This window comes from Grampus griseus (genome assembly GCF_964374135.1).
Source record: "Grampus griseus genome assembly, chromosome: 12".
NCBI classification, from domain to species: Eukaryota; Metazoa; Chordata; class Mammalia; order Artiodactyla; family Delphinidae; genus Grampus; species Grampus griseus.
The window spans coordinates 64,295,038-64,322,393 of NC_139006.1; the positions used below are offsets into that span (position 1 = coordinate 64,295,038).

Sequence of the window (27,356 nt, forward strand, 5' to 3'; positions counted from 1 at the left end):
TCTGGAGTTGCCTCCCCACCACAGGTCTCCCTGCTACGGCCCAGAAATTAGGCCATTAAACCACCCAAAGGAGAGTCTGAATCCCGCGTGGGCCCTGGCCTGTCCGTCTGCCGCCCTCACTTCCCCCTCACCTGCCCTCAGGGCCGTGCTCTGCCCAGGAAGGGAACAGAGAGCGAGTGAAGGGCTGCTGGGACCAAGGTCCCCGAGGGAGTCCTCCAAAACGCCTTCCTCATCCCCCATGTCAGAAACCACATCCCACTACCCCGCAGTAAAAACCTGAACATCCGTGTCTAACAGTAGAGCCTGACACCGCCTGGAGTGAGCCTGGCAGGCCCTGCCTGCCCACCAGGAAGGAGCCGTGGACAGAGGCTGCAAATGCGCTGACACTTACCATCAACTCCAGGCAAGATTCCAGGGACAGACAGCACTCACCATGGGCCAGGTGACCAGGGCAGCTCCCCAAAGCGGGTGGGCTTGAGTGCCAAGACCCAAGAGAAATATTTTGAGGCAAAGTCGGGTGAAGGGGCAGTTCCAGCAGGGAGATGGCATGGACACCCTTGGGGGGAGGGGGACAGGCAGGTGACAGCCCCATGCTCAGACCTCCAGCAGAGTTTCAAGTCTCCCCCAGGAGAATCCAAACCCTTCTGAACACCCCACACTGTAGCTGCAAATGTGAGGTCATGTGGAAGATGCCTGGCTTGCAAGGAGCCTGGGCATGCCAGAGGAAGTGTTTCCTGGGCTCATACATGTAGTGAGAGCACTGTGCCCAGAGCCCTGACTTGTCACTGCTCCTGGTCCTGAGGGAAGCTACGACAGTGGCCATGGGAGCTCCTTACCGAGCCCTTGCTCTGTGTCAGGCACAGGCCAATTGCAGCTCATTTAACCCTCAGAACTGTAGGCAATACCCCTTTCATTATCATTGCCCCGTTTTGCAATTGGGAAACTGAGGTACGGACCAATAAGAGCCTTGCCCAAGGTACACAGCAAGGAGGTGACAGGGCCTGGACTTGAACCCAGGCCTGGTTGGCCCCAGAGACGGGCTCTTACCCCCACGCCAGGGGTCTGTTTTCACCTTTGGAAGCTCACAGTGTGAGACCCTGCCTGTGGGTGTGGATGGAGCCCCGGCTTAACGCAGAAGAGAGGGGCACGCCCAAGACCCACCCCCTTGGCCAGTTCATCACTCAGCAGCCTGGAGAGCCACTTTGGTGGTTTTGAGCATTACTCAGTTTGAAATGATTTTTATTCTTAGTCAAATATTTCATTTTTTACCCATAATGGACAGTTGGTTAAAGGCAGGAAGCATTAAAGAACACCGATATTAAAAGGCTGGTTCCTGAGGAACATGCAGTGGTAATAGCTCTGCACGTTTGCCTCGGGTGCGCTACCCGGGTCCAGGAGCCCCAAGCATCTGGTCGGAGTCCTGGAGACCCCAAGCCTGGCCGGCGTCCCACTCCATTCATGGGAGTCAAGACCCTCCCTGCTCACGACCTGCTATTTGGGCAGAAGTGATTGCAAGCACTTCCTGAAAATTCTCACGTCTCATCATTTAGAAACAAAGCAAGAAAATTACAAAAACAAACCAAGTTGATTTTTATTAAACAAACATACAATTTAAGAATTCCAAACAGTGGGCCACAAAATCAGTTTTTGCTTTTTGTTTCTTTTTCTGCCTTATATAGTCAAGCGTTAGCCTCCATGTGAGCATGTATGTGGTGCCAAAGACACAATGAAATGGTAATAAGTCAGTTTGAAATTTCTTTCTGGAAATTTATGCTTTTGCCTTCATAACTCAGTTATAATAAATGAAGGAGAAGGCATCACTTGGTAAGTGGGGGAAGGTTAAATATTGCCTTTAATCATAGATGTTATTAAAGGTCATATTAGATATGAACCTTTATTATTTACTCCCAATAACATATTAATCTAAAAACTGTTTTATATAAAATAATTTCTTTATCGTATACCATCGAAAATAATAAAAACATTTTTAAATCCTAAGTGTGTTTGCAAGGTGATATATTACTGTGAGGGGAGTTCTCACGTCTAAAACAGTGGAGCAACGCTGCGGCCAGCCCACTAAACTGCTTCAGTCTCCACAGGTGTAAAAATAAGGATAAAAATGTGTACTTTTCCTCACCCATTGAGGGACTAGGTCTCCTGGTGGGTGCTGTAGAGGCCCACCCTGGGGAACAGAGTCTTGCTTTGAGAAGCTCCAGCTATTACCCATAAGGGCAAATCTACTTGCTTATGATGGTACACGGAGTCCACCCAGGCCTGTGTCCCTGGGGATGTAGAAGTTTGGCTACTGCCCTTCAGATGGTGCCCAGATGCTTGGGCTCCATTAAGGAACTTTCTATAGGTCTCAAGGACACAAATGCACGGTGAGCTCTGTATGCACCTCCAGTGAGGCCACCCCTCCCTACGGTGAGGGGTCTTTGCAGTTTTACCTGCTACTAGGTGAAGCAGGACCCTCTGTGGTCAATTTTATTGTATTTTATTTGCTTTGCCTGGTACATAAGAAATTGACTTCAGAAAAATTGCCACAAAGCCTTCGTTGAATGCCTGCTTCTTCTAGAATGCCCGTTCGACTTCTTCCCTTCTAACCAGATCCTACTCATTTTTAAAAACTTCTGATTTCAACAGAAATCTCGGACTCACAGAAAAGTTGCAAGAATCCCCATATATTCTTCCCCCGGATTCCTCAGATATTAACATTTTACTGCATTTGCTTTATCTTTCTCCCTCTAACCTACATTATCTTCTGACCTGAGTGAGACTGAGTTGCCAAAAGGATGCCTTTTTACTGATAAATAGTTCACAGTGTGTTTCTTTATAAAGACATTTTTTCTTTCATTACCACAGTACAGTGATCAAAATTGGGAAACTAACATCAGCACAATACCGTTATCTACTCCATGGTCCTTACTCATCTTTCTCCAGTGATCCTAGAGCAGGGGTTACATTCAATTGTCATATCTCTTTAGTGCCTTTTAATCTGAGGACAGTTCACAAATCTTTGTATTTCATGACATTGACTTTTTTTAAGAACAACTAGTTGTTTTTGTGTCATGGTCTCTCATTCCAGTTTCTTTGATATTTCCTCATGATCAGATTCTCAGTGCATCATATCAGGACACTCATGCTGTCCCCTCACCCCAAGACTGGTGATGCTGACTTTGATTACTTGGTTATGGCCATGTCTGCCAAGTTTCTCCACTGTGAAATTATGAGTTTTCCCTTTGTAATTAAGAAATAGCTTGTGGGGAGATCCTCTGAGACAATGCCAATATTCTGTTTTCCTCCAACTTTCACCCACTAGCCTCCACTGATGACTCTTGCTTAAGAATTATTATTATGGTGGCTGCCAGATGATTTTCTTTTCTTTTCTTTTTTATAAATGTATTTATTTATGGCTGCATTGGGTCTTCATTGCTGTGCGCAGGCTTTCTCTAGTTGTGGAGAGCGGGGGCTACTCTTCGTTGCGGTGCGCGGGCTTCTCACTGCAGTGGCTTCTCGTTGCGGAGCACGGGCTCTAGGCGCACGGGCTTCAGTAGCTGTGGCACGTGGGCTCGGTAGTTGTGGCTCACGAGCTCTAGAGTGCAGGCTCAGTAGTTGTGGTGCACGGGCTTAGTTGCTCCGCAGCATGTGGGATCTTCCCAGACCAGGGCTCGAACCCCTGTCCCCTGCATTCACTGGCAGGAGAATTCTTAACCACTGCGCCACCAGGGAAGTCCCTGCCAGATGATTTTCTAATTCCATCGTTCCTTCTACGTTTATTAGTTGTCTTTCTACTGTCAGGGAAAGTCTCTGGTTGATTTTAAACTCACTACTCTAAATTTCAGGACCCTGCATTTGGGAGCTAGGGAGAGAAAGTCCTCCTCACCTGTCTGAATATCCCTGAATATATTTATACACTGAATCCTGGCTGATGGGTGTTTAATGAGAAGTCTGTCAACACAGTACTTGCTCTTGGGGAGATTCTAGCCCAAGAACCCATCTGCTGGACAGCCGTGTCCCAAGAAGGCTGGGCGGGTTGGGGGGAGGGTGGTGTTGGGGTCCGTGAGGTGTATAAACCCGTTGAGTGGCTCCCCCTCCGCCGTGATGTCTCACCACGGACTCGTCAGTTCCACCAGCCCCGGCTGAAAAATATGGCCCGAGGGAGGCCCTACTCCAGCTAACTCCATTTCACATCTCCTCTCCTTCCTGAGATGGAAAAAATGGTCCTTCAGGGACAGAGCAAACCTGTCAGTAATGAAGTTGTGAGGGAGAGGCTGTCCCAGGAGGGTGGCTGGGTTGTGATGGCTGATGGACTGAGGGGGACCAATAGCCGGCAGCGTTCCCCTGGAGAGCCTGGAAACTCAGCGGTGCTCCACTACCCACAAAGCCGAACCAGCTCAGGACTGCCCTGGGATCCTCTGCTTCCCACAATGGAGCCATCATTTCTTCACCTGACTTCCCAGGGCTGGCCCAAGGCAGAGGGGTGAGTGGGCAAGGTTTAACACCGAGCCCTGGGGTCGTCCTTCAAGCCTTCCCCTCACCTATTTTCCAGTTGTAGGTCCATTTGATTAATAAAACAACTGAGGGGCAGAAAGGTTAGACATCTTGTCCAAAACCACCCAGCTAGACAGGGGCAAAAACCAGGGTGTGGACCCAGGTGTGTCCGATTTCCAAGTTATCGCTGCATCCTGCTGCGTCCCCAGGTGGGGACTCCTGCTAAACCCAGTAGGGTTTTGTGGAGGAGGTACTGATTGCAGAATGGGCAGGTTAGGGATAGGAGGTCTCCGTGTTTGGATACCTCCAGTGACGGGGAGCTCACCACATTTCCAGGCAGCCCCCTCCAATGTGGGGTAGCTGTCCTGAGGAAGTTACTCCATTAGGTGAGCTCAGGCTGTGTCTCGGGCCTTCCTTCCCCCAGAGTTCTGAAGGACTCAGCAGTTGGTGACACCTAGTATTTAAACAACTCTTAGGGGACTTTCTCCCTATGCCTCTTCCTCTTTGTTCTATCTTTGAAAGCCAGTTTGAGAGCTACTAGACTACATGGAGATGGTGAGATTAAGATAGATGGTGAAAAGGGCTAGTTCGGGTGGGCCTCTGAAGCCACTCAGCCCGTGGAGTAAGTGTGATAATGTGGGCCAGCTGAGGCCCGCTGGCCAGCTGTGGTGGACACGATGGCCAGGCTTTAGGCTGGGAATCAAGGAAGTCATTGGAGGTAGCCCCTAAGCCTATGGGAACTCCTTAGGTAGTATTTCCCCTGGAATGATGGTGGTGAGTATCTGGTAATGAGAACTTACATGGTGGGAAATTATGTCCAAAATGCAGCCTCTAGAGGCCAGAATTAGAGCAGAAGTAGAAGCTGGACATCTAGGGTTTCTTCTTTGATTTCTAACACTTGAAAAAGCCTGTTTCCCCACAGCCTCAGTTCTCCCACCTGTACTATGGGTGCACTAATGCTCAGCACTTCCTCCGAACATCTGATGGATTCATACTATATTGCCTGGAAAACCCACAATATAATATTATTAGAAACAACACTAATATAACACGTACACCAACTCTTCTAAAACTCATAGGAACCCTATGAGATGAGTCCTCTATTTGTCCCCATTTTACAGATGAACAAGCTAAGGCCCAGAGAGGTTAAGGAACTTGCCCAGTGTTGCACAGCTGGAAGTTCAGAGCCTGGATTTGAACTCTGGGGGTCTGACTCCAAAGTCCATACTTTGAATTATGGCAGTATGTTACCTCTTGGTAAATACTCTGGGAGTTTGTGTTGGGCACTTTCTGTATTCCAGGCAGTGAGGGGCTATGGAAGAAGACCACACAGGGGGTAAGTTCACACCCATAGCCAGGCTTCCTCGGTTCTTTAGGAAAAGTAGATGGGAGCGCACAGGCTCCAGAAAGGTGGCATGGCCAGATTTTGCTTCCTGGTGTTGATTGACATGACTTGGTCAGTTTAGCCACAATTTCAATTTAGCTGGAAAATCGAGCATCCCAGCTGAGATTTACCTGTATTCGTGTCTGCTGTCCACCAGACTCTGAGTGCGTGCCCAGGGTGGCTATATAGCTCGGGGGATACCTGGACTCGCCAGTAGGCTGCACTGAGGGTCCATGGGCCAGACTTGGAGACTGCAGGACTTGGCTGGGCTAGGCGGAAGGGCGAGGGCCTTTCCCTGGAAACAGTCCGCTAGGGCAGCCGCGTGCTATTCCCATGACATCACGCTGCCTCAGAACGTATGAGGCCAAGGATTCTTGGAATGCCTGATTCACCCTGGAACAAAAATAATACCTCGTATTTATAATGTGCCTTTGTTCCCCAAAGGCTCTCCCAGGCTTGATTGTATTGTAACTTCAGACGTGCCTTGTGATCTAGGCAGGAATGCAGAGAAGGTGGGACCCCACCTAAGGAAATGCCTTGAGTGAGGATTTGGTGTTCCCATTCTGCAGGTGGGAATACTGAGACATGGAGAGGTGGGTGGTTTACCAAAGCTGCCCAGCAGATTGGTGCTGGGAGCCCTGGATTTCCAGTGGGTTTGAGAGGAGGGCCTCAGAAATGCCCCAGCAGTTGAGTGAGACTCAGAGCCGCATCTAATACCCCAGAGAAAGCTATTTCCTCATGGCCTTCTGTGCTGCCCTAACTAAGATGGAGGAGGGTGCAGGAGCCTACAGCTCTTCCCACCCCCTGCCCAGCCCAAGTGCAAGGGTAAAGCCAGCGGGCCACCTGAAAACTCAGACTCCCCCAGCCCTGCCCCACAGACCCCAGCCGCAGGAACTAGCAGACGGTGGTGGGGAAAGGCTTGTTCCCAGCACAGATGGAAACCCGAGGGCCACATGTGGCTTTTGTGGTTTTCCCCAGACGCAGTGGAGCCAAGGCTGGAAGGCCGGATTTCCAAACCTCAACCCAGAACGCCCGTCCAGAGCCCTCCCAGGCTACCCCTCTCCCTGGCCTCAGCTTCCCCGTTTCCAGTGGCCTCCGGCTCAGCCTTTGGCCTTTGCGTCTGCATATCTAGCTGAGCTTCCACACCACGTGCCGCCAGAGCCACGACCCCTCCCACCCTGGCCTTGGCCAAGGCCTGGGGTCCTCTGGATTGGGGTTCCAGTGGCTCAGCAGTGGTGTGCAGGCTGCCCCGGACCCTCAGGACCGTGGAACAGGCCGCAGACCCTTGAGACGAGAGCATGGGGGTTGAGAGCACTCATTCTAGGGCCAAACTACCTAAGTTCAAACCAAGTTCTGCTTCTTGCAAGCTGTGTGGCCTTAGGCAAGTACTTACCTTTCTGTGCCTCACTGACCTCTCTGTAAAACAGAGTGCAGTGGTCCCTCCCGCTTAGAGTAAATGAAGGCTCTGCCCGGGCCCGTGGTTAGCGCTTCACATGCGTTACCGTGTGTTCATTACTGTCGTTCTGCAGCTTCGTGACTTCAGCTCCAGTCCCGTTCCTCGGGCAGGGCTGGCTTCTCGGGTGTGCAGTCTGCGCTCTTGTGCTGAGACCCAGGCTCGGAATGGCTGCACTTGGTTTAATGCTCTGCTGTGGCTCTCTTGACAGTTTTTGACAAGAGGCCCACATTTTTATTTTGCACAGGGCCCTGCAAACTATATGGCCAGTCCTGCCTCTAGGATCAGACTAGGACAGACCCCTGTGCTACTCTCTGCTTCCCTTCCTTCATGACTCTTGTTCCTGGTTGTAGCCAGATACCTGTTTGTGTAATTACTGGATTAGTGTCTGTCTCTCCAAATGGACCCTGAGCTCTATAAGGACACAGCCCTGTGTTGGAGTCATCGCTGTGTCCCCAAGATCTGGCTCATTGAGGGGCTCACTTCAGGCATGAATGAATGCCCGGCCCCACCGCAGACTCCGAGGGAGACTTAGAGAAGGTTCTCACACATCTGAGGGAAGTAGATGCTGTGAAGCGTTCACAAGAGGAGTGCCCAAGGCCGTAGGTGGCAGAGACTAGGGAAGCCAGACTAATTTCGTGAGGGGTCTAGAGATAGAGGGGGCACCCTGGGGGCTGGGGAAGGCTGCTGGGCGGGTCTGGGCCTCAAACCCCGGGTGGGATTAGGAGAGGTATTGAGAGACTCCTTAGGGAGAGCTGAACAGCTTTATCACCCCCTCCCCCAACTCCCAGCTTCCCTCAGAGTGTTCCAGGAGCCATGTGGCCTTGGGCAAGCCCATCGATACCTCTGCTGAACCTCCAGACAGAGGTTCATTAATTAAACATGTTTAATTAATGAAGCAGTCATTGAACTAGCCTTTCCCCTCCTCCCTCATTCCTTTGTTCATTCATTCTGTAGTTGGTGTGAAAAATCTTTTCTCTGCCTCAGGGTGAAGAGTCAGACCCTCTCATTTCCATCCCAGAGCATCCCTTTCGCCAGGTAAACATCTGGTCTCTAAGGCTTTATGTCCACTCAGTGGAAGACTGAACTTCTTAACGTGAACTCTTGCCTCGGCTGGCAGAGGTCTCAGTCCTGAATCATTTCCTACCCAACTCTGAGCGAAAGGAGAGTCGCAGTCTGCTGGGTGGGAGCCTCTGAAGCTTGGCTGACCGTCCAAGGCAGCAGGAGCGCTCCTGAGCACGTGCTGCTCCTCGCACGTTGTCAGGGGAACCTGGTGCAGGAGTGCGCCTGGCGCTCAAAGCCGGCGGGGACGGTGCTGGTGTTCCTGCCATGATGTGGATAAGGGCAATTACAGGCGGGGCATTTATCTAAGTGGCTAGTAATGCCCCAGTTCTCCAGACCTACGACCTCCTAAGACCTCAGAAAAGTCATTGTTAAATCCAATCATGTAAGTGTTTCAGGCAGTACCTTAGAGCAGAAACACAGATCCAAGTTCCAGTACAGGCTTTGCCACTAACTGGGCAACCTGAGGGGAACGAAGCAACCTCCCTGAACCTTGGCTTTCTCATATGTAAGACCAAGCTTTCTCATGCTGTCTCTCGTGTATCTTCACAGCCACCCCGGAGCTGGGGGCCGACACAGCTAGGGAAAGAGACACAGAGGGGTGAAATCCCCCCAAGCCAGGCTCTGAGCTGGCTGTAGTCGCACAGACAGACCAGACGAGGAGTGTCCTACAGAACAGACTCAGTGGGTTTCCAGCACCTAATTCAGCCCCGAGTGTATCGTAGGTGCTCAGTTAACACAGGCCACTCTGATCCTTGTCTCTTTGGTAAAAGCCAATGTCATGTTTCCCTTGGTTGGCTCCCTGAAGAGGGAGATAAGTCTCCGCTATGCTTTTCCTTGCTAAGCTTCCCATTCTGCAAACTGGAGCAGCCTTGTGTGGCGGGTGACCCTTGTTTCCGTGCCCCACGTGCCGAGCTAAGCTAAACAGCCCCGGAGCCGTGTGCCTGAGCCCCTACATTTCAGTTCATGCTTTGTCACGGCAGCGGCGGTGGCAGGGGAGGTGGGACCTGTGCGGGGCATGTGTAGGTGGGCAGGAGTGGAGGCGCCTAAGCTAGTAATAAGCAGTCATCACTTTCTGAAAGCAAGAAATATGAGCCCATGCATAGTTCTCAAACCACTCGCCCTAGGAATTTTGCTTTCAGAAATTTTTAAGCAGACCTACAAATTATGTGGTGAAGTGTCCGACATTGAGAGAACCATAATAAGTTGGTGGCCCTCAGAATATCTAGTTGGGAGTGATTATGAAATAAAAAATGAACAGAGAGACGTTTGTCTGCATTTGGACTGCTGTTAAAATCATTTTTAAAAACAAAATCTGAAGTTATTCTCCCTACACCCACCTCCCAAAATGCAGCTGTGGTCTTCGGAGAATTTTTTTTTTTTCTTAATAAAAGAGAGCAGTCTTAGAGTGGAACAAGACGTCTGATTTCAGAACCCAAAGAAGAAAGAATAAACTAAATGAGTGATGGAAAAAGCATACTGACAATTTCCATCCTCAAAAAAAAAATAAGCATTATTTTCCTAACAGCAGGTGTTGCCAGTAGCACAAATGGAATATTAATCTTATCTCCTAAGCCATTCCTCCCCCCGCCCTGCCCCCACCAGAGGAAACTTCCCCCGAGAGATTAGAACATAATAAGCAGACAGGGAGGTGGATTTTGCCCCTTTTGGCTCGCAGGGCTGCATGTTTAGTATGTCTCCGAAACCTGGACCCACATATCTGGGGATCTGAGACCAAATGTGGCTTCCTTACCCACCACTGGGAGCAACAGTGCCTCGTCCCCAGATCAGCCAAACCTAAACCCACAGGTTTCGTGGGGAGCAGCCAGCTGGCCCCTGAAGGAAGGTATCGACGAAACCCAGGGCCAGCAAACACAGAAGAGAGGAGCTGGTTTTGGCCAGCTCAGCCAGCAGCCGCTGACAAATATTGTGAATGGCCACAGCAGGGGAGCCTGGGTCTCCATTGTTGGAGCCCAAGACCCAGCCTCAAGTCTGTTCCAGGAGTTAAGGCCCTCTCAGCCCTTTTCCAGGCCAAGGACATGGGCCCCACGTGGTCATCACCACAGCAGGTCTCAGCGGTAACTCAGCCCTTCTCTCCTGAGGGGGCTGGATCTGAGGGCAAGTGGGAGACAGGAGGTGGATGCTTGGAAGCCGTGACTGGCTCACAGGCTGCGTACACTCCATGGAGCCTCTGCAAGGCCCTCTGGTGTGGGACTTCTCCTCACTGAGCCTCAGTTGGCTTATCTGTAAAATGGGAAGAAAGATTCTTGACTGGCCTGCACAGAGAGACCAGTCCCAATGATCACTGGCCCTGAAAATTAAGCAGGAAGGAAGAAAGGGGGCTCCATGCCCCATGCCCCTCCTCCAAGGGCATCTGGCTCTTCCCTGCCCTCCTAGGGGCCACGCAGCCAATCTCATTTGCTGTCCAGCCCCATATCAGCCCTCCTTCTTTTGAATCATGAGTCTTGTCTGCCCAGTTAAAAGGGCGCCCTTGAGGGTAGACTCCCAAGCGTCTCCTCGCCCCGCCGTGGACATCACTCCACGTGTGCAAAGGAACTGCCACCCAGGCAGAGTGAGTCTGAAAGCACCACTAATGCTCAGCAACCTCGGGCATTCTTGGTCATTGCTGTGTTGACAGGGCCGGCTGGCTCCAAGGCCTTTTGAACTAGGAGGACATGGAGTTCCAGGCCCCTGAGAATTTCCAGGAAAGAATAGAAGAAGCTCTCCAAGGCCTAGCTGATTTCTTTCTGAGACCTTGACGAGCCATGTAGAAATTACCTTTTTCCTCCTCCACGTGAAGAGAAATGGATTTTGGTGGGGGAAGGGGGGTGCGGGAGGGGGCGGAAAGCTGGGGGAGATGCTGGGCAAAGAGAGGGGAATCCCTGATATGGCAAGTGGGAAGCCAGTCTCAAGACAGATGCTGGGAAGGGCTTGGTCAGCCATTCTTTGGGGGCATTCCTTGGGCCATAGCTGCCCGCACCACAAAAATTCTAAACAAGGGTGACAGAAGTTGTGAGAAGCAAGCGTTATCTGCCAGGGAGTTTCCAAGGTTCTTCTCCGGGCTTAAAAATTACACTCAAAGAACAAAGAGAGTGGAAGGAAAAAGGGCCAGTTAATTTAAAGTAATTAAAAAATAAAAGTAGGGAGAATTTACAAAACGTCACGGCTCGTGGTGCCACAGGGAGTTGGTGGGCCGTGAAATTTCTTCCACGCTCTCCCAGTGCTTCTCAGAATGAGGGATCCAGGCTCCTGAGCTGACCTGTGTCTCGGGCATCTGGCGCCTCTGAAGGCCAGTTGGTGATCCTAGGAGGAATCCAGCTCAGTGAGTCATTTTGCTGATGGGGCCCAGCTCGTCCCCGTTCCTCGGGTGCCCTGCCCTGCCCTGAAAGCAAACGGACCTTCTTCCAGAAATTAGTGTTAGGCCCGTGATGATCCCTGTTTTTAGAATGAGACCATTAGGGAATGAAACTGAGTGCCAGTGGCGGTGGTGGCAGTGGTGGGATTGGGTGGAGGGGCTGCCTCTTTTGACTCTGCTGTGTTGCCTCTTAAATTATTAAAATAAAGACAACTAGAAACCCTGGACATCTAAGTATACAAACAAACATAAGAGAACTCTGAAAGGCAGCGAGAAGAAGTCAGACTGGGTGGGGAGCTTGGCACCTGAGGGATGACACAGCAGTGATGTGCTTGAGTTTTCTTCTCAGCCTCATAAATCCCAGACTTGGAGTGAAAGAAGCCGGCAACCCAGAAACACCCACAGGCTCAGGCAGACCAAAATGGCCACAACAAAAGCCTTCCCTCTGCAGCCGAAGAACCAGGCAAGGGGCGGACTCTCAAGACAGAAAACTCTTAGACAATAACTGCTCTACTTCAGGCAAACGCCCTAGAGACAACTGGCTCCACCCCACGCGTGCCAGTAAGGACCAAACGAGGGGCTGAGATTCCACCTTTGCCAGGCTGTGACGAGGCACCCAAACCTTGCCAGGCTGGTGTCAGTGAAGCTGGGTGGGGAGTTGAGACTCAACCCTGGAGGTCACTGAGCACCCCTCCCTCTGTGTCAGTGGAGGCCATGTGGGGAACGACACCCTGCCCCTCCTAACCAAGGAGATGTCTGTGTGTGGAACCAGAACCCCCCACTGTGCCCAGCATTAAAGAGGACCCCCTTTGCTCTGTCAGAGAAGACCCAGTGGGGAACCTGACTTCTCCCCCGACCCCGCAGTATTGAGGCAGCACAGCCCTTTCTACTATCGGGCCAAGGTAAGAGGAAGCCAGCCAAACAGAAGGTTTGGTTAAGTCCAGAGTCTCGTAACATAATAACCAAGATGTCCAGCTTTCAACTGAAAATATTCTGTCACACCAAAACCTTGAAAGATCTCAATTGAATGAAAAAAGACAAAACATGTCAATACCAAAATAACAAGAGATATTAGAATTATCTGACAAAGATTTTAAAGTAATCAGCATAAAAACGCTTCAAAGAGCAATTTGGAACACACTTGACACAAATGAAAAAATACGTCTCAGCATATAACAAAGAATCAAATGAAAACTTGAGTTATATAAAAAACTCAATGGATGGACTCAACAGCAGAATGGAGGAGACAAAGGGAAGACCAGTGTCCTGGAAGATAGAACAATATAAATGATCTAGTCTGAGCAACAGCGAGAAAACAGACTGAAAAGAATGAACTGAGCTTCACAGACCTGAGGGACCATAACTGAAAATCTAACAGACGTGTCATCCGGGAGGTAGAGGAAAAAAAGGGTGTGACTGAAAAATGACCCAAAGAAATAATGATTGAAAACTTCTCATACATTGCTTCTGGGAATGTAAAATGGTACAGCCTCTCTGGAAAACAGTTTGACAGTTTCATTAAAAATTAAATACGCAACTACCCTGTGACCCAGCAATGGTGCTTGCAGGCATTTATTCCAGAGAAATGAAAACTATGTCCACACAAAAACCCGTAAACAAATGTTTCCAGCAACTGTCTGCACAATAGCCAGCAACTGGAAACAACCCACATGTCCTTCAGTGGGTAAATGAGTAAACTCACTGATACATCCACACCGTGGAATACTACTCAGCAGTGAAAAAGGAACAACTATGGATACATGCAGCCACCTGGATGGATTTCCAGGGAATTATGCTGAGTGAGAAAAGCCAGTCCCACTGGGCTAAATACTGTATGTATATAACATTCTTGAGATGACAAAATTGTAGAAATGGAGACTGGATTAGTTATTGCCAGAGGCTAAGGAGGAGGTGGTGGGAGGAAAGTAAATGTGGCTATCAAAGGGCAACATGGAAGATCCTGGTGGTGATGGAAATGTTCTGTCTTGATTGTATCAGTGTCAAAATCTTGGTTGTGATCTTGAACTATAGTTTTGCAAGATGTTACCATGGAAGGAAACTGGGTAAAGGATACAAAAGATCTCTCTGTATTCTTTCTTACAACTGCATTTGAATCTATAATTATCCCACAATAGAAAGTTTAGAAAAATAAATTTATGTTCATTTAGAAAACACAAAAAAGAAGAGAAAAATCCTCATCCCATCCCCTAGAGATAATGACTGTTAGCATTTTGGTGTGTATCCTTCCAGTTTTTCTATGCATATGCATACTTGCCTTAAAAAACAGCACCATGCTGCATGTATTACAACACATGCTACAGAGTGAATTTTTCACCATGTTCTTAATTTCTCCACAGTCCGTTTTTCACTGCTGTTCTAAACACTGCTGAGATGAATATCCTTATTCCTACATCCCTGTGCTTTGATTATTTCCTTTGGATAAGTTGTCACACGTGGACACATTGCAAGGTCCAGTGGTTTACATGTTTTAGAGGCTTTTGTAACCAATTGTCAAATTTCCCTCCAGAAACATACTAATTTCTACTTCTAATATACAGTGGGTTGTAAGTTACTGTTTGTGTGGAAAGAAAAAGAAGCTTATACACCTGTCTCTCACTTAACAACTTTAATTCCCCCTGAAAGCCCTGCCACTTAGGGAAAGCTTTTCTTTTAATTTTTTATTTTTATACAATGTTTAAAGGTTACTTTCCATTTACAGTTATTACAAAATATCAGATATATTCCCAGTGTTGTACAGCACATCCTTGAGCCTATCTTACGCCCAGTAGTTTGTGCCTCCCACTCCCCCACCCCTATATTGCCCCTCTGCCCTCCCCACTGGTAACCGCTAGTTTGTTTTCTGTATCTGTGAGTCTGCTTCTTTTTATTCACTAGTTTGTTGTACTTTTTAGATTCCACATACAAGCAATATCATACAGTATTTATCTTTCTCTGACTTATTTCACTTAGCATAATGCCCTCCAAGTCCATCTATGTTGTTGCAAATGGCAAGATTTCATTCTTTTTTATGGCTGAGTAGTAGTCCATTGTGTGTGTCTGTGTCTCTGTGTGTGTGTGTGTGTGTGTGTGTGTGTGTGTGTGTGTACCACATCTTCTTTATCCATTCATCTGTTGATGGACACTTAGGTTGCTTCCATATCTTGGAAATTGTAAATAATGCTGATATGAACACTGAGGTGCATGTATCTTTTCAAATTAGTGTCTTTGGGTTTTTCGGGTATTTACTCAGGAGTGAAATTGCTGGGTCATGTGGTAGTTCTATTTTTTTGTTTTTTTGAGAAACCTCCATACCGTTTTCCACAGAGGCTGCTCCAATTTACATTCCCACCAACAGTGCACGAGGGTTCCCTGTTCTCCACATCCTCACCAACATTTGATATCGGTAGAAAGGAAAGCTTTTCAATGAACAATTTTTCATTAATTTTAATGGGAAAATGATCCATATAACCCCAACCCAAGACACCCCCAAATTTTCACAGTTACAGAATTATTGCCCCTCGGTCCAGATGGCAGAACAGAAGGATGCGGAATTTGTCGCTCCTCACAAGTGCGTCAAAAACACATTTACAAATGGAATAATGCCCATAGAGCTCCTGCTGAACAGTAGTGGTAGACTTTGGACACCTACAAAAATGAAAGAAAAAAAAGAAAAGAATCAAAAAAGAGACCAGCAACCCTGGCAAGAAGCTGAATGTGGGGAGAGGTCCCCACATTAAGAAAGACTCCCTCATGGAGGGGAAATGAGCTGGGACAGAAAAGGAACTTTGGGGGATCAAAGGAGAGCACTGCAGATGGTCTATGGAAGGCAAGACAAAGTAAGAACCGCACGCATGATCTAGACGGCAGCTCCGTGCATTCCAGCCTGAATCGTGAGTCACCTGTTGTGAAGGGGAGCTGGGTGCTAGAAAGAGGGGTTTGGAGTGCAGAGCCAGGGAGAGGACAGCTCTTGGCTGTGAGAAAACAGCCTGAAGGGACAGGAGCAAGGGGCACCACAACTGGGAAAGTCTGTGGAAAAAGCCTGAGACACCATAGCAAGGCGTCATAGTAGCATGGCATGCAAGGGGCGGAGCTGCCATTATAAACCCCTTCCCCATCCGCTTCTTCTGCCTCTGTGGGCATTGGGAGGGGCTCCCACCAGAGCAGGCCCGCCCGTCCCTCGTGCCAGGGTCATCTTTGCCTGCACCGCCCACCCCAAAACCTCCTTGGGAATCAGCTCTGGGCACCCCTGCCTGGGACAAGAGTCCACCGAGGGGACTCTTGGCAGGGTCAGAGGGCTGAAGCGTGGGGTTGGAAGAACAGACCTGGGGAGAGAAACGCAGTTGGCCATGCAGATACAATAGAAGGGACAGGACTGAGGGGACGCATGGCCAGGAATGCCCCTAGATGAAGCGGGGTCTGCCTGGAAAGCAAGGCATCATTGTTGAGAGACGCACAGGGGGCAGGGGCAACAATGCTCCCATATACCAGCTCCTACCACTGCAGGTACTGGGAGTACCCAAGTGGGCTCCAAGCAGCTGCTGCTTTTGCTCCCACTCACCTGGGCAAGGATCAGATGCCTGAGGGTGGCACACAGGCAGAGGTGGGGTTAAAACCAAAACTGGGGCTTCCCTGGTGGCGCAGTGGTTGAGAGTCCGCCTGCCAATGCAGGGGACACGGGTTCGTGCCCCGGTCCAGGAAGATCCCACATGCCGTGGAGTGGCTGGGCCCATGAGCCATGGCCACTGAGCCTGCGCGTCTGGAGCCTGTGCTCTGCAACAGGAGAGGCCACAACAGTGAGAGGCCTGCGTACCGCAAAAAACAAAACAAAACAAAACAAAACAAAACTGAGCCTGAAGGGTGATACAACAAAGGAAGAGAGAGGCAAATTTTTCTATGCAGCAGCACAAGCTGTGAATTAAATCCCCAGGATTGGCTGGGTAAACCCTGCATTTGTGGAATACCTGAATAGACAATGAGTGTTTCAACATCTGAGACCAGTCTAGCCTTCGCAGCACTGGACTTTGTGGACAAATACACACAGGAATCAGGCCAAATCAGGGTCTGAGCTGGCCTCACGGTGTCCACAGCAGGTCCAGAGACCTACCTAGAGGGGTCGGGCCTGGGCCTCCAGGGTAGGAACATAGAGTCCAGGATGCCGGAACAACAGAGAATTCCTGGGCCCAGGCAATATTAATCAGCACCTGCATTCCTGAAGGTGTCCATATCAACACCAAGACCCAGCCCCACACAACTGCCTGCAGGCTTCAGTGCTAAACACCTCACACCAAACAACCAGCAAGACAGGAACCCAGCCCCACCCACAGTAGACAGGCTGCCTAAAGTCATACTAAGCTCACAGACACCCCAAAACACACCACCTGACACAGCCCTGCCCATCAGAGGGAAAAGACTCAACTCCACCCAACAGAGTGCAGGCACCAGGCCCTCCCACCAGGAAACCTGCACAAGCCCCTGGACCAACCTCACTCAGCAGGGGGCAGTCAACAGAAAGAAGAGGAACCACGACTCTGCAACCTGCAGAAAGAAGTCCATAGATACAGTAGTTCAGACAAAATGAAATGACAGATAAATACGCTGCAGACAAAGGAGCAAGGTAAAATCCCACAAGACCAAATAAATGGAGAGGAAATAGGCAAGCTATCTGAAAAAGAATTCAGAGTAATGATAATAAAGATGATCCAAGATCTAGGAAATAGAATGGAGAAAATACAAGAAACGATTAACAAGTACCTAGAAGACCTAAAGAACAAACAATCAGTGATGAACAACACAATGACTGAAATGAAAAATACACAAGAAGGAATCAACAGCAGAATAACTGAGGCAGAAGAATGAATAAGTGAGCTGGAAGATAGAATGGTGGAAATAACTGCTGACAAACAGAATAAAGAAAAAAGAATGGGACTTCCCTGGTGGCGCAGTGGTTGAGAGTCCGCCTGCCGATGCAGGGGGCACGGGTTCATGCCCCAGTCCAGGAAGATCCCACATGCTGCAGAGCAGCTAGGCCTGTGAGCCGTGGCCGCTGGGCCTGCGCGTCCAGAGCCTGTGCTCCGCAACGGGAGAGGCCACAACAGTGAGAGGCCCACGTACTGCAAAAAAAAAAAAGAAAGAAAGAAAAAAGAATGAAAAGAATTGAGGACAGTCTCAGAGACCTCTCAAACGCACCAACATTCGAATTATAGGGGTCCCAGAAGAAGAAGAGAAAGGGAAAGGGCCTGAGAAAATATTTGAAGATATTATAGTCAAAACTTCCCAGAGAGAAGTTCTAGAGAGTTCTCTGGAAGCACAGAGAGTTCCATACAGGATAAACTGAAGGAGAAACATGCCAACACACATATTAATCAACCTTACAAAAATTAAATACAAAGAAAAAGTATTAAAAGCAGCAAGGGAAAAGCAACAAATAACTTACAAGGGAATCCCCATAAGGTTATCAGCTGATTTTTCAGAGAAACTTTACAGGCCAGAAAGGAATGGCAGGGCAGATTTAAAGTGATGAAAGGGAAGAACCTACAACCAAGATTACTCTATCCGGCAAGGATCTCATTCAGACTCAAGAGAGAAATCAAAAGCTTTACGGACAAGCAAAAGCTAAGAGAATTCAGCACCACCAAACCACCATTACAACAAATGCTAAAGGAACTTCTCTAGGTGGAAAACACAAGAAAAGAAAAAGACCTACAAAAACAAACCCAAAACAATTAAGAAAATGGTAATAGGAACATACATATCTATAATTACCTTAAATGTAAATGGATTAAATGCTCCAACAAAAAGACACAGACTAGCTGAATGGATACAAAAACAAGACCTGTACATATGCTGTCTACAAGAGACCCACTTCAGACCTAGGGACACATACAGACTGAAAGTGAGGGGATGGAAAAAGATATTCCATGCAAATGAGAATCAGAAGAAAGCTGGAGTAGCAATACTCATATCAGACAAGATAGACTTTAAAATAAAGAATGTTACAAGAGACAAGGAAGGACACTACATAATGATCAAAGGATCAATCCAAGAAGAAGATATAGCAATTGTAAATATCTATGCACCCAACATAGGAGCGCCTCAATACACAAGGCAAATGCTAACAGCCATAAAAGGGGAAATCAACAGTAACACAATATTAGTGGGGGACTTTAACACCCCACTTACACTAATGGACAGATCATCCAAACAGAAAATAAATAAGGAAACACAAGCTTTAAATGACACAATAGACCAAATAGATTTAATTGATATTTATAGGTCATTCCACCCGAAAGTAGCAGAATACACTTTCTTCTCAAGTGCTCACAGAACATTCACCAGGACAGATCACATCTTGGGTCACAAATCAATTTAAGAAAATTGAAATCATATCAGGCATCTTTTCTGACCACAACACTATGATATTGGAAATCAATTACAGGGAAAAAAACTGTAAAAAATACAAACACATGGAGGCTAAACAATACGCTACTAAACAACCAAGAGATCACTGAAGAAATTAAAGAGGAAATCAAAAAATACCTAGAAACAAATGACAACGAAAACATGATGACCCAAAACCTATGGGATGCAGCAAAAGCAGTTCTAAGAGGGAAGTTTATAGTAATACAATCCTACCTCAAGAAACAAGATAAATCTCAAATAAACAACCTATCCTTACACCTAAAGCAACTAGAGAAAGAAGAACAAACAAAACTCAAAGTTAGTAGAAAGAAAGAAATCATTAAGATCAGAGCAGAAATAAATGAAGTAGAAATGAAGAAAGCAATGGCAAAGATCAATAACACTAAAAGCTGGTTCTTTGAGAAGATAAACAAAACTGATAAACCTTTAGCCAGACTCATCAAGAAAAAAAGGGAAAGGATCAAATCAGTAAAATTAGAAATGAAACAGGAGAAGTTACGACTGACAGCATAGAAATACAAAGGATCATAAGAGAGTACTACAAGCAACTATATGCCAATAAAATGGACAACCTGGATGAAATGGACAAATTCTTAGAAAAGCACAACCTTCCAAGACTGAACCAAGAAGAAATAGAAAATATGAATAGACCAATCGCAGGCACTGAAATTGAAATTGTGATTTAAAATCTTCCAACAAACAAAAGTCCAGAACAAGATGCCTTCACAGGTGAATTCTATCAAACATTTAGAGAAGAGCTAACACCAATCCTTCTCAAACTCTTCCAAAAAATTGCAGAGGGTGGAACACTCACAAACTCATTCTACAAGCCTACCATCACCCTGATAGCAAAACCAGACAAAGATATCACAAAAAAAGAAAATTACAGGCCAGAATCACTGATGAACATAGATGTAAAAATCCTCAACAAAATACTAGCAAACAGGATCCAACAACACATTAAAAGGATCATATAACATGATCAAGTGGGATTTATTCCAGGGATGCAAGGATTCTTCAATATATGCAAATTAATGTGTTACACCATATTAATAAATTAAAGAATAAAAACCATTTGATCATCTCAATAGATGCAGAAAAAGCTTCTGACAAAATTCAACACCATTTATGATAAAAACTCTCCAGAAAGTGGGCATAGAGGGAACCTACCTCAACATAATAAAGGCCATATATGACAAACCCACAGCAAACATTATTCTCAATGGTGAAAAACTGAAAGCATTTCCTCTAAGATCAGGAACAAGATAAGGGTGTCCACTCTCACCACTACTATTCAACATAGTTTTGGAAGTCCTAGCCACGACAATCAGAGAAGAAAATGAAATAAAAGGAATATAAATTGGAAAAGAAGAAGTAAAACTGTCACTGTTTGCAAATGACATGATACTATACAGGGAAAATCCTAAAGATGCCACCAGAAAACTACTAGAGCTAATCAATGAATTTGGTAAAGTTGCAGGATACAAAATTAATACTCAGAAATCTCTTTCATTCTTATATACTAACAACTAAAGGGCAGAAAGAGAAATTAAGGAAATAATCCCATTCACCATTGCAACAAAAAGAATAAAATACCTAGGAATAAACCTACCTAAGGAGGCAAAAACCTGTACTCAGAAAACTATAAAACACTGATGAAAGAAATCAAAGATGACATAAATAGATGGAGCGATATACCATGTTCTTGGATTGGAAGAATCAATATTGTGAAAATGACTATACTACCCAAAGCAATCTACAGATTCAATGCAATCCCTATCAAATTACCAATGGCATTTTTCACAGAACTAGAACAAAAAATTTTACAATTTGTATGGAAACACAAAAGACCCCGGATAGCCAAAGCAATCTTGAGAAAGAAAAACAGAGCTGGAGGAATCAGGCTCCCTGACTTCAGACTATACTACAAAGCTACAGTAATCAAGACAGTATGGTACTGGCACAAAAAACAGAAATATAGCTCAATGGAACAGGATAGAAAGCCCAGAGATAAACCCACGCACATATGGTCACCTAATCTATGACAAAGGAGGTAAGGATATACAATGGAGAAAAGACAGCCTCTTCAATAAGTAGTGCTGGGAAAATTGGACAACTCCATGTAAAAGAATGAAATTAGAACACTCCCTAACACCATACACAAAAATAAACTCAAAATGGATTAAAGACCTAAATGTAAGACCAGACACTATAAAACTCTTAGAGGAAAACATAGGCAGAACACTCGTTGACATAAACCACAGCAACATCTTTTTCGAGCCACCTCCTAGAGTAATGAAAATTAAAACAAAAATAAACAAATGGGACCTAATGAAACTTAAAAGCTTTTGCACAGCAAAGGAGACCTTAAAGAAGATGAAAAGACAACACTCAGAATGGGAGAAAATATTTGCAAATGAAGCAAATGACAAAGGATTAATCTCCAAAGTATACAAGCAGCTCATACAGCTCAATATCAAAAAAGCAAACAACCCAATCAAAAAATGGGCAGAAGACCTAAAAAGACATTTCTCCAAAGAAGACATACAGATGGCCAACAAACACATGAAAAGATGCTCAACATCACTAATTATTAGAGAAATGCAAATCAAAACTACAATGAGGTATCACCTCACACTGGTCAGAATGGCTGTCATCAAAAAACCTACAAACAGTAAATGCTGGAGAGGTTGTGGAGAAAAGGGAACCCTCATACACTGTTGGTGGGAATGTAAATTGATACAGCCACTATGGAGAACAGTATGGAGGTTCCTTAAAAAACTAAAAATAGAGCTACCATATGGTCCCACTACTGGACCTATACCCAGAGAAAACCATAATTCAAAAAAACACATGCACCCCAATGTTCGTAGCAACACTATTTACGATAGCCAGGACATGGAAGCAACCTAAATGTCCATCGACTGAGGAATGGATAAAGAAGATGTGGTACATATGTACAATGGAATATTACTCAGCCATAAAAAGGAATGAAATTGGGTCATTTGTAGAGATGTGGATGGACTTAGAGAGTGTCATACAGAGTGAAGTAAGTCAGAAAGAGAAAAGCAAATATCGTATAATAACGTGTATATGTGGAATCTAGAAAAATGGTATAGATGATCTTAGCTGCAAAGCAGAAATAGAGACACAGACTTAGAGGACAAATGTATGGCTACCAAGGGGGAAAGGGGTGGGGTGGGAGGAACTGGGAGACTAGGATTGACACATATACATTATTGATACTATGTATAAAATGCACAACTGATGGGAACATGCTGTATAGCACAGGGAACTCACGTAGTGCACTGTGGTAACCTAAATGGGAGGGAAGTCCAAAAGGGAAGGGATATCTGTATGTGTATGGCTGATTCCTTTTGTTGTGTGGTGGAGGCTAACACAACATTGTAAGGCAACCATACTCCAATAAAAATTAATAAAAAAAAATTTATCAAGTGAACAGTGAAATCGAGTTTAGATAAGTAATAATAATTTTAGAGCAAATAAATGTAATTTGTTCATGAAATGCAGTGCAGCGAAGTTCTGTTGTACCTGCCAAAGAGATGGATCACAGACTGGGACAGGGGCCTCATCCCCTGGAATGTAACGTCTTCTCTCCACTTCTTCACTGGCTTGGCAACTTAGAGGCTCATGGTTATCCTGTTCTCCAAATGCACTTCAAATAAGGTTAGGGCATGGAAAACACCATGAGGGTGAAACAGGTGGAACACAGGAGTGCTTCAGTGATGGAAGCAGCCCTTGAGCTGCTGGACTGAAGGGTCCTCAGAATACCCCCACCCCCTTGCTCTCCCTTAGTCTTCAAATCAGCACGTTTGGGGTTTGTCCCGTGATGTACACCTCAAATTTGTTCCATATGATAATCTCTGCTTTGAAATGGTCAAAAAAAACTCGATGAGCCTGTCTGCCTAAAACCACCATGTTAAATATCACTTCTGTATTGCTCAGCTCGGGCTGCCATAACAAAATACCACAGACCGGGTGGGTATAAACAACAGAAATTTACTTTCTCCCAGTTCTGGAGGCTGGAAGTCCAAGGTCAAGGTATTGGGTTTGGTTTCTTCTGAGGCCTCTCTCCTTGGCTTGTAGATGACCACCTTCTGGCTGTGTCCTCACATGGGATTTCTTCTCTGTACCCGCATTCCTGGTGTCTCTGTGCATTCAAATTTCCTCTTATTATAAGGATACCAGTCATGGGAATTCCCTGCCAGTCCAGTGGTCAGGACTCAGTGCTTTCACTGCCAGGGCCCCGGTTCCATCCCTGGTTCCCGCAAGGCATGCAGCATGGCCGAAAATAATAATAAGGATACCAGTCAAATTAGATTGATTTGACTGCTATCCCACCCTAACAGCCTCATTTTAACTTAATCATCTCTTCAAAAGTCCTATCTCCAAATGCAGTCACATGCTGAGGTCCTAGGGGTTGAGGCTTCAACATATGAATTTGAGAGAAACACGATTCTGCCTGTAACAATTTCTTATAGCATATTTTGTTAGTGGGTTTGGGGGCAGAAATGTCAGTGTACCCAAAGAAAGGCTGTGTAACAAATGGTATAACTCTTCATGAGTCATGATGGTTAAAAAGTCATTAACAGGATAGTTGTTATCAGATGCAGGTCTGTGTATATATCTTTCCTGAAACATGCATAGAATATGTTCACAAAATGATAATGGCTGCTTCAAGAAAACATACTGGGTGTCTGGGGACAGTCAGGAGGATTCACTGTATACTCTGTCATTTTAATTTTGTTCCCTACACGTGTACTAACGCATATTCTAATAAGGGAATAAAATATTTATTTTAAGTCAAGGGTTGACTTAAATCCTATATAATCACAGGGACCTGTGTGTCATATTCTCTGCTAGTATCCCCAAGCCCCATCACAAAGCCTGGTGCACAGGAGGCCTTCAGTTAAGGGTATTGAAAAAATGAATAAATGAATTCCTTCTAATGTTTGGACACAGGGACCCTGGCCAGCGGCCCCAGTGACCCTCTTTGTCTTTCCCCTTTGGTTTGCAGGCGGCAGCAGAGACCCCCAGGAGGGAACAAGCCTCAACAGCACGGTGACCACCCACCGGGCAGTGCCAAACACAACAGGGACCACCAGAAATCCTACCAGGGGGGCTCAGTGCCCCACCCCTCAGGGAGGTCCACCCATCACGGCTACAGCCAGAACCGGCGCTGGCATCACAGCAACATGAAGCATCCACCAGGCGACAAGGGGGAGGCAGGCGCCCACCGCAGTGCCAAAGAGACCGTGACCATGGAGAGCCCCAAACTCGAGGACGCCCTGGGGGATGCTGGGCACAGCGGCCTCGAGCCTCCCTGCAGCCCTGATGCCCTGGCCCCGGTGGCTTCCGAGAGGCTGCCCCTGCTGCAGCCAGGCGGTCCAGAGGCTGAGACAAAGCGTAAAGACAGTATTATTCCCGAGCGCAGTGGGGAGCGGCCCAAAGTTACCCTGCTCCAGTCTTCCAAAGACAGGCTGCGGCGAAGGCTGAAAGAAAAGGTACCGGTAATTGAATTTTCCTTGTTCTCTTGCATCAGGGAGGACAGCGCGAGGTAGGCATCTTGGTAGGTGGGCTCGGGGTTGCGGACCTGGGGAGCCTCGTGGAGGGAGGCTCATGTGGCCCCAGCACACCTGGTCAACGCTGCCTGAGGGACCCCCGGCCACCAGACGGCAGGCCCATGGCCAGCTCTGCATGTGAACCCCCTCCAGCACATTCCAACCTCCAAGAGTCCCGGGTGAACACTCGGTACCAGCCCCCAGCCTGAGAAGGGAGGGGAGGAAGAGGCATGTGCCTCCAGGTGATGGGAGGTGGGCAGAGAAGGCCTGGTTCTTCCCTCCAGCATTATCTGGTGGCAGATACTGCCCTGTTAGTGCTAAAGGGCATCTAGGGAAAACACAGAGCCTATAACGTAAGAATGCTTCTCCCAAAGGCGAGTACCAGGCTGCGCTCCCTGCCAGGGGAGAGCAAAGGTGAGTTGGGCAGAGTGCAGCAGACTGGCCTCAGCCTTGCCACTCCCCCCCTTCACCAATCAGCAGTAGGGAGGGATCTAAGGGACAAAATTTAAGGAGGCACTCACTCTCAGCATCACGCAGATGCCCATCCTGCACTGGCACAGCCCTGAGAAGGAGGGCCTCCTTAAATTTTGCTCCCCAGGAGCCTCACATTCCTCACCCTACTGCTGGCCCTGGTCTCTAAAGCCTAGTTCACAAATTCAGGAAGAGATGCCCCAAGCCTCCAGAGAAGGGCTGGAGCTCTGTCCCTGGCATCGTTAAGTCCACTCTGAGCACCCTAGCTCCCCGTCCTCAGCCAGGGGTGCAGGTAAGGTCACCTTGGAAAGGAGCTGTTCCCAAGAAAGGCCAACTTGCCCCCAGCTTTCCTCCACGGAGTCCTCCATTTGGGGCTTCTGCAGAGCTCGAAGTTCCGGGCTTCTCCCTGGCATCTCTCTACGGCCTTCTCTCCTCCACCTTTCACCTCCGAGGCCAGGTCCACACTCAGGCAGGACAAGGCAGGTCAGACCTTTTCCCTGATCAGTTCTCGAAGGTGACATGCTGCTGCTGGCATCCTTACAGCCCCGGGCCCCCACCCACTGCTCCCTGTGGGACGGGCAGCTGTGAGGTCCTGGAGGAAAGCCTCACTCATTCCCTTACGTCCCAAAGATAAGAGCCTGGGAGAGCTTCCCAAGTGATGGCCAGTGTGTGGTCTTTGCCTGAAGAGCTTCTGGAACAGATTGCTGCAGTCCAGCCAGGGAGAGAGGATTGTTAATTCTCTCCAGCTCTACTGAATGTAACCGCAGTGCCACAGAGAGGAAACAACATGGGTTTTAGAGTCCAGCAAACCAGCTCAGTCTTCACTCTGCCTTTGACTGGTTAGGTGGCCTTGGGCAAGTCACCTAACCTCTCTGGGCACACCCCCTGCCCAGTTTACCCATCTGTAAAATGGGTATAATACTATCCACGTTGCAGACAGACTGCAGATCGAACGCCATAAGCTGTGTGAAGACCCTCGAGGGGTTATTCTATACATACCGAGCACTATTCCTGCCTTGGGGCCCACAGGGTTGGGGTGGGGAAGGAAGGGGGAGATAGAACAGGTAAGGTAGATCGATAGTGCCTGTATTTCAGCTTCAAGAACTGCCCTCAGGTGAGGCCTCCTGGACTCCTGGACCAGGAGGAATGTGCTTAAGCAATAGCAGGGCTAAGGGGAAGCTATAGACCATCTAACCTAACCTCCTCATGTTACCAGGGAGGAAAATGAGGCCCAGAGAGTGAAACCACTTCCCAGAGCCATCCAGCTAGAGATAGAGAGCAGGTTCTAGGACCTGGGTCTGAGCCTCCCAGCCCTGGATTCTTCTGTTGATGGTGGAAGGGCCAACATGGGGCTTCCCTTTATGTCCCCGAGCCTGCCCTTTAACCCTGGTCTCACATCCCAGCAGTTAAGTCAGCCATTTTCCTGGCCGCCAGTCTATCCTTCTGAGACATCAAATGCCATTTGCTTCCTCCCCCAGCGCAGGTCTGGTCCCAGTTGTAGTGAAACCACTCAAGGGTGCAGGGTGTTTTATCTGAAGTTTCCCTCCTCGAGTTGTTTTCGTGGCACGTTGAAGGATTCCTCGGTGTGCAGTGCTTGTTGTAAAAAGCCAGCACAGTCTCCATGGGACACAATGCCAAGGCCGTGTCACAGGGATCCCCACACCCAGAGAACACGATGGTCCTCGGGCTGAAGGAGCCGAGGTCTGGAGGACAAGGTAGCCACGCCATGGGCACCTTTAACCAGCAGAGCAGGCATTTTGGATGCTGCCTCCTTCCTGACCTAGTGTTCCTACCCTCGTTTTCTCTTGGCCCAATTCCTTATCTGTTATTTTATTTCATCTTTTATAAGCCCCATTAAACCATTTCTAGATTGAGATATTTAATGTGTATGAGGCAAAGCCAGTGTATATGAGAATCCTGGGTAAGAGCTGTAGCTCACAAGAAGGACACCAGGGTGTCACAGGGGCCAAGAAAAGGGTCAGCAGAGAACCTGGGGCCCCAGGGTCCATGGTGAAGGTTGGCATTCCCGGAGGGATCAGACCTCAGGTTCTAGAAGGTGGGGCGGGTCCTTTCTGAGGGTGGCACCCTCCCTCCACTGGCCACCCCTCCGCAGAAAGCTGGGCTCCACTCAGGCGCGAC

General features: G+C 47.5%; 1 protein-coding gene across 2 annotated transcripts in view; it reads left to right on the forward strand.

Moving 5' to 3' along the window:
- Positions 1-27,356, forward strand: part of CTIF (cap binding complex dependent translation initiation factor) — a 230,860-nt gene that overhangs the window by 112,094 nt on the left and 91,410 nt on the right. The window contains exon 7 of one of the 2 annotated variants that reach the window (XM_082668483.1): positions 24,203-24,695. In XM_082668483.1, the coding sequence (XP_082524609.1) occupies positions 24,203-24,695 (493 nt within the window). The remainder of the gene's footprint in view (positions 1-24,202; positions 24,696-27,356) is intronic. The other variant, XM_082668484.1, reaches the window with a different exon arrangement.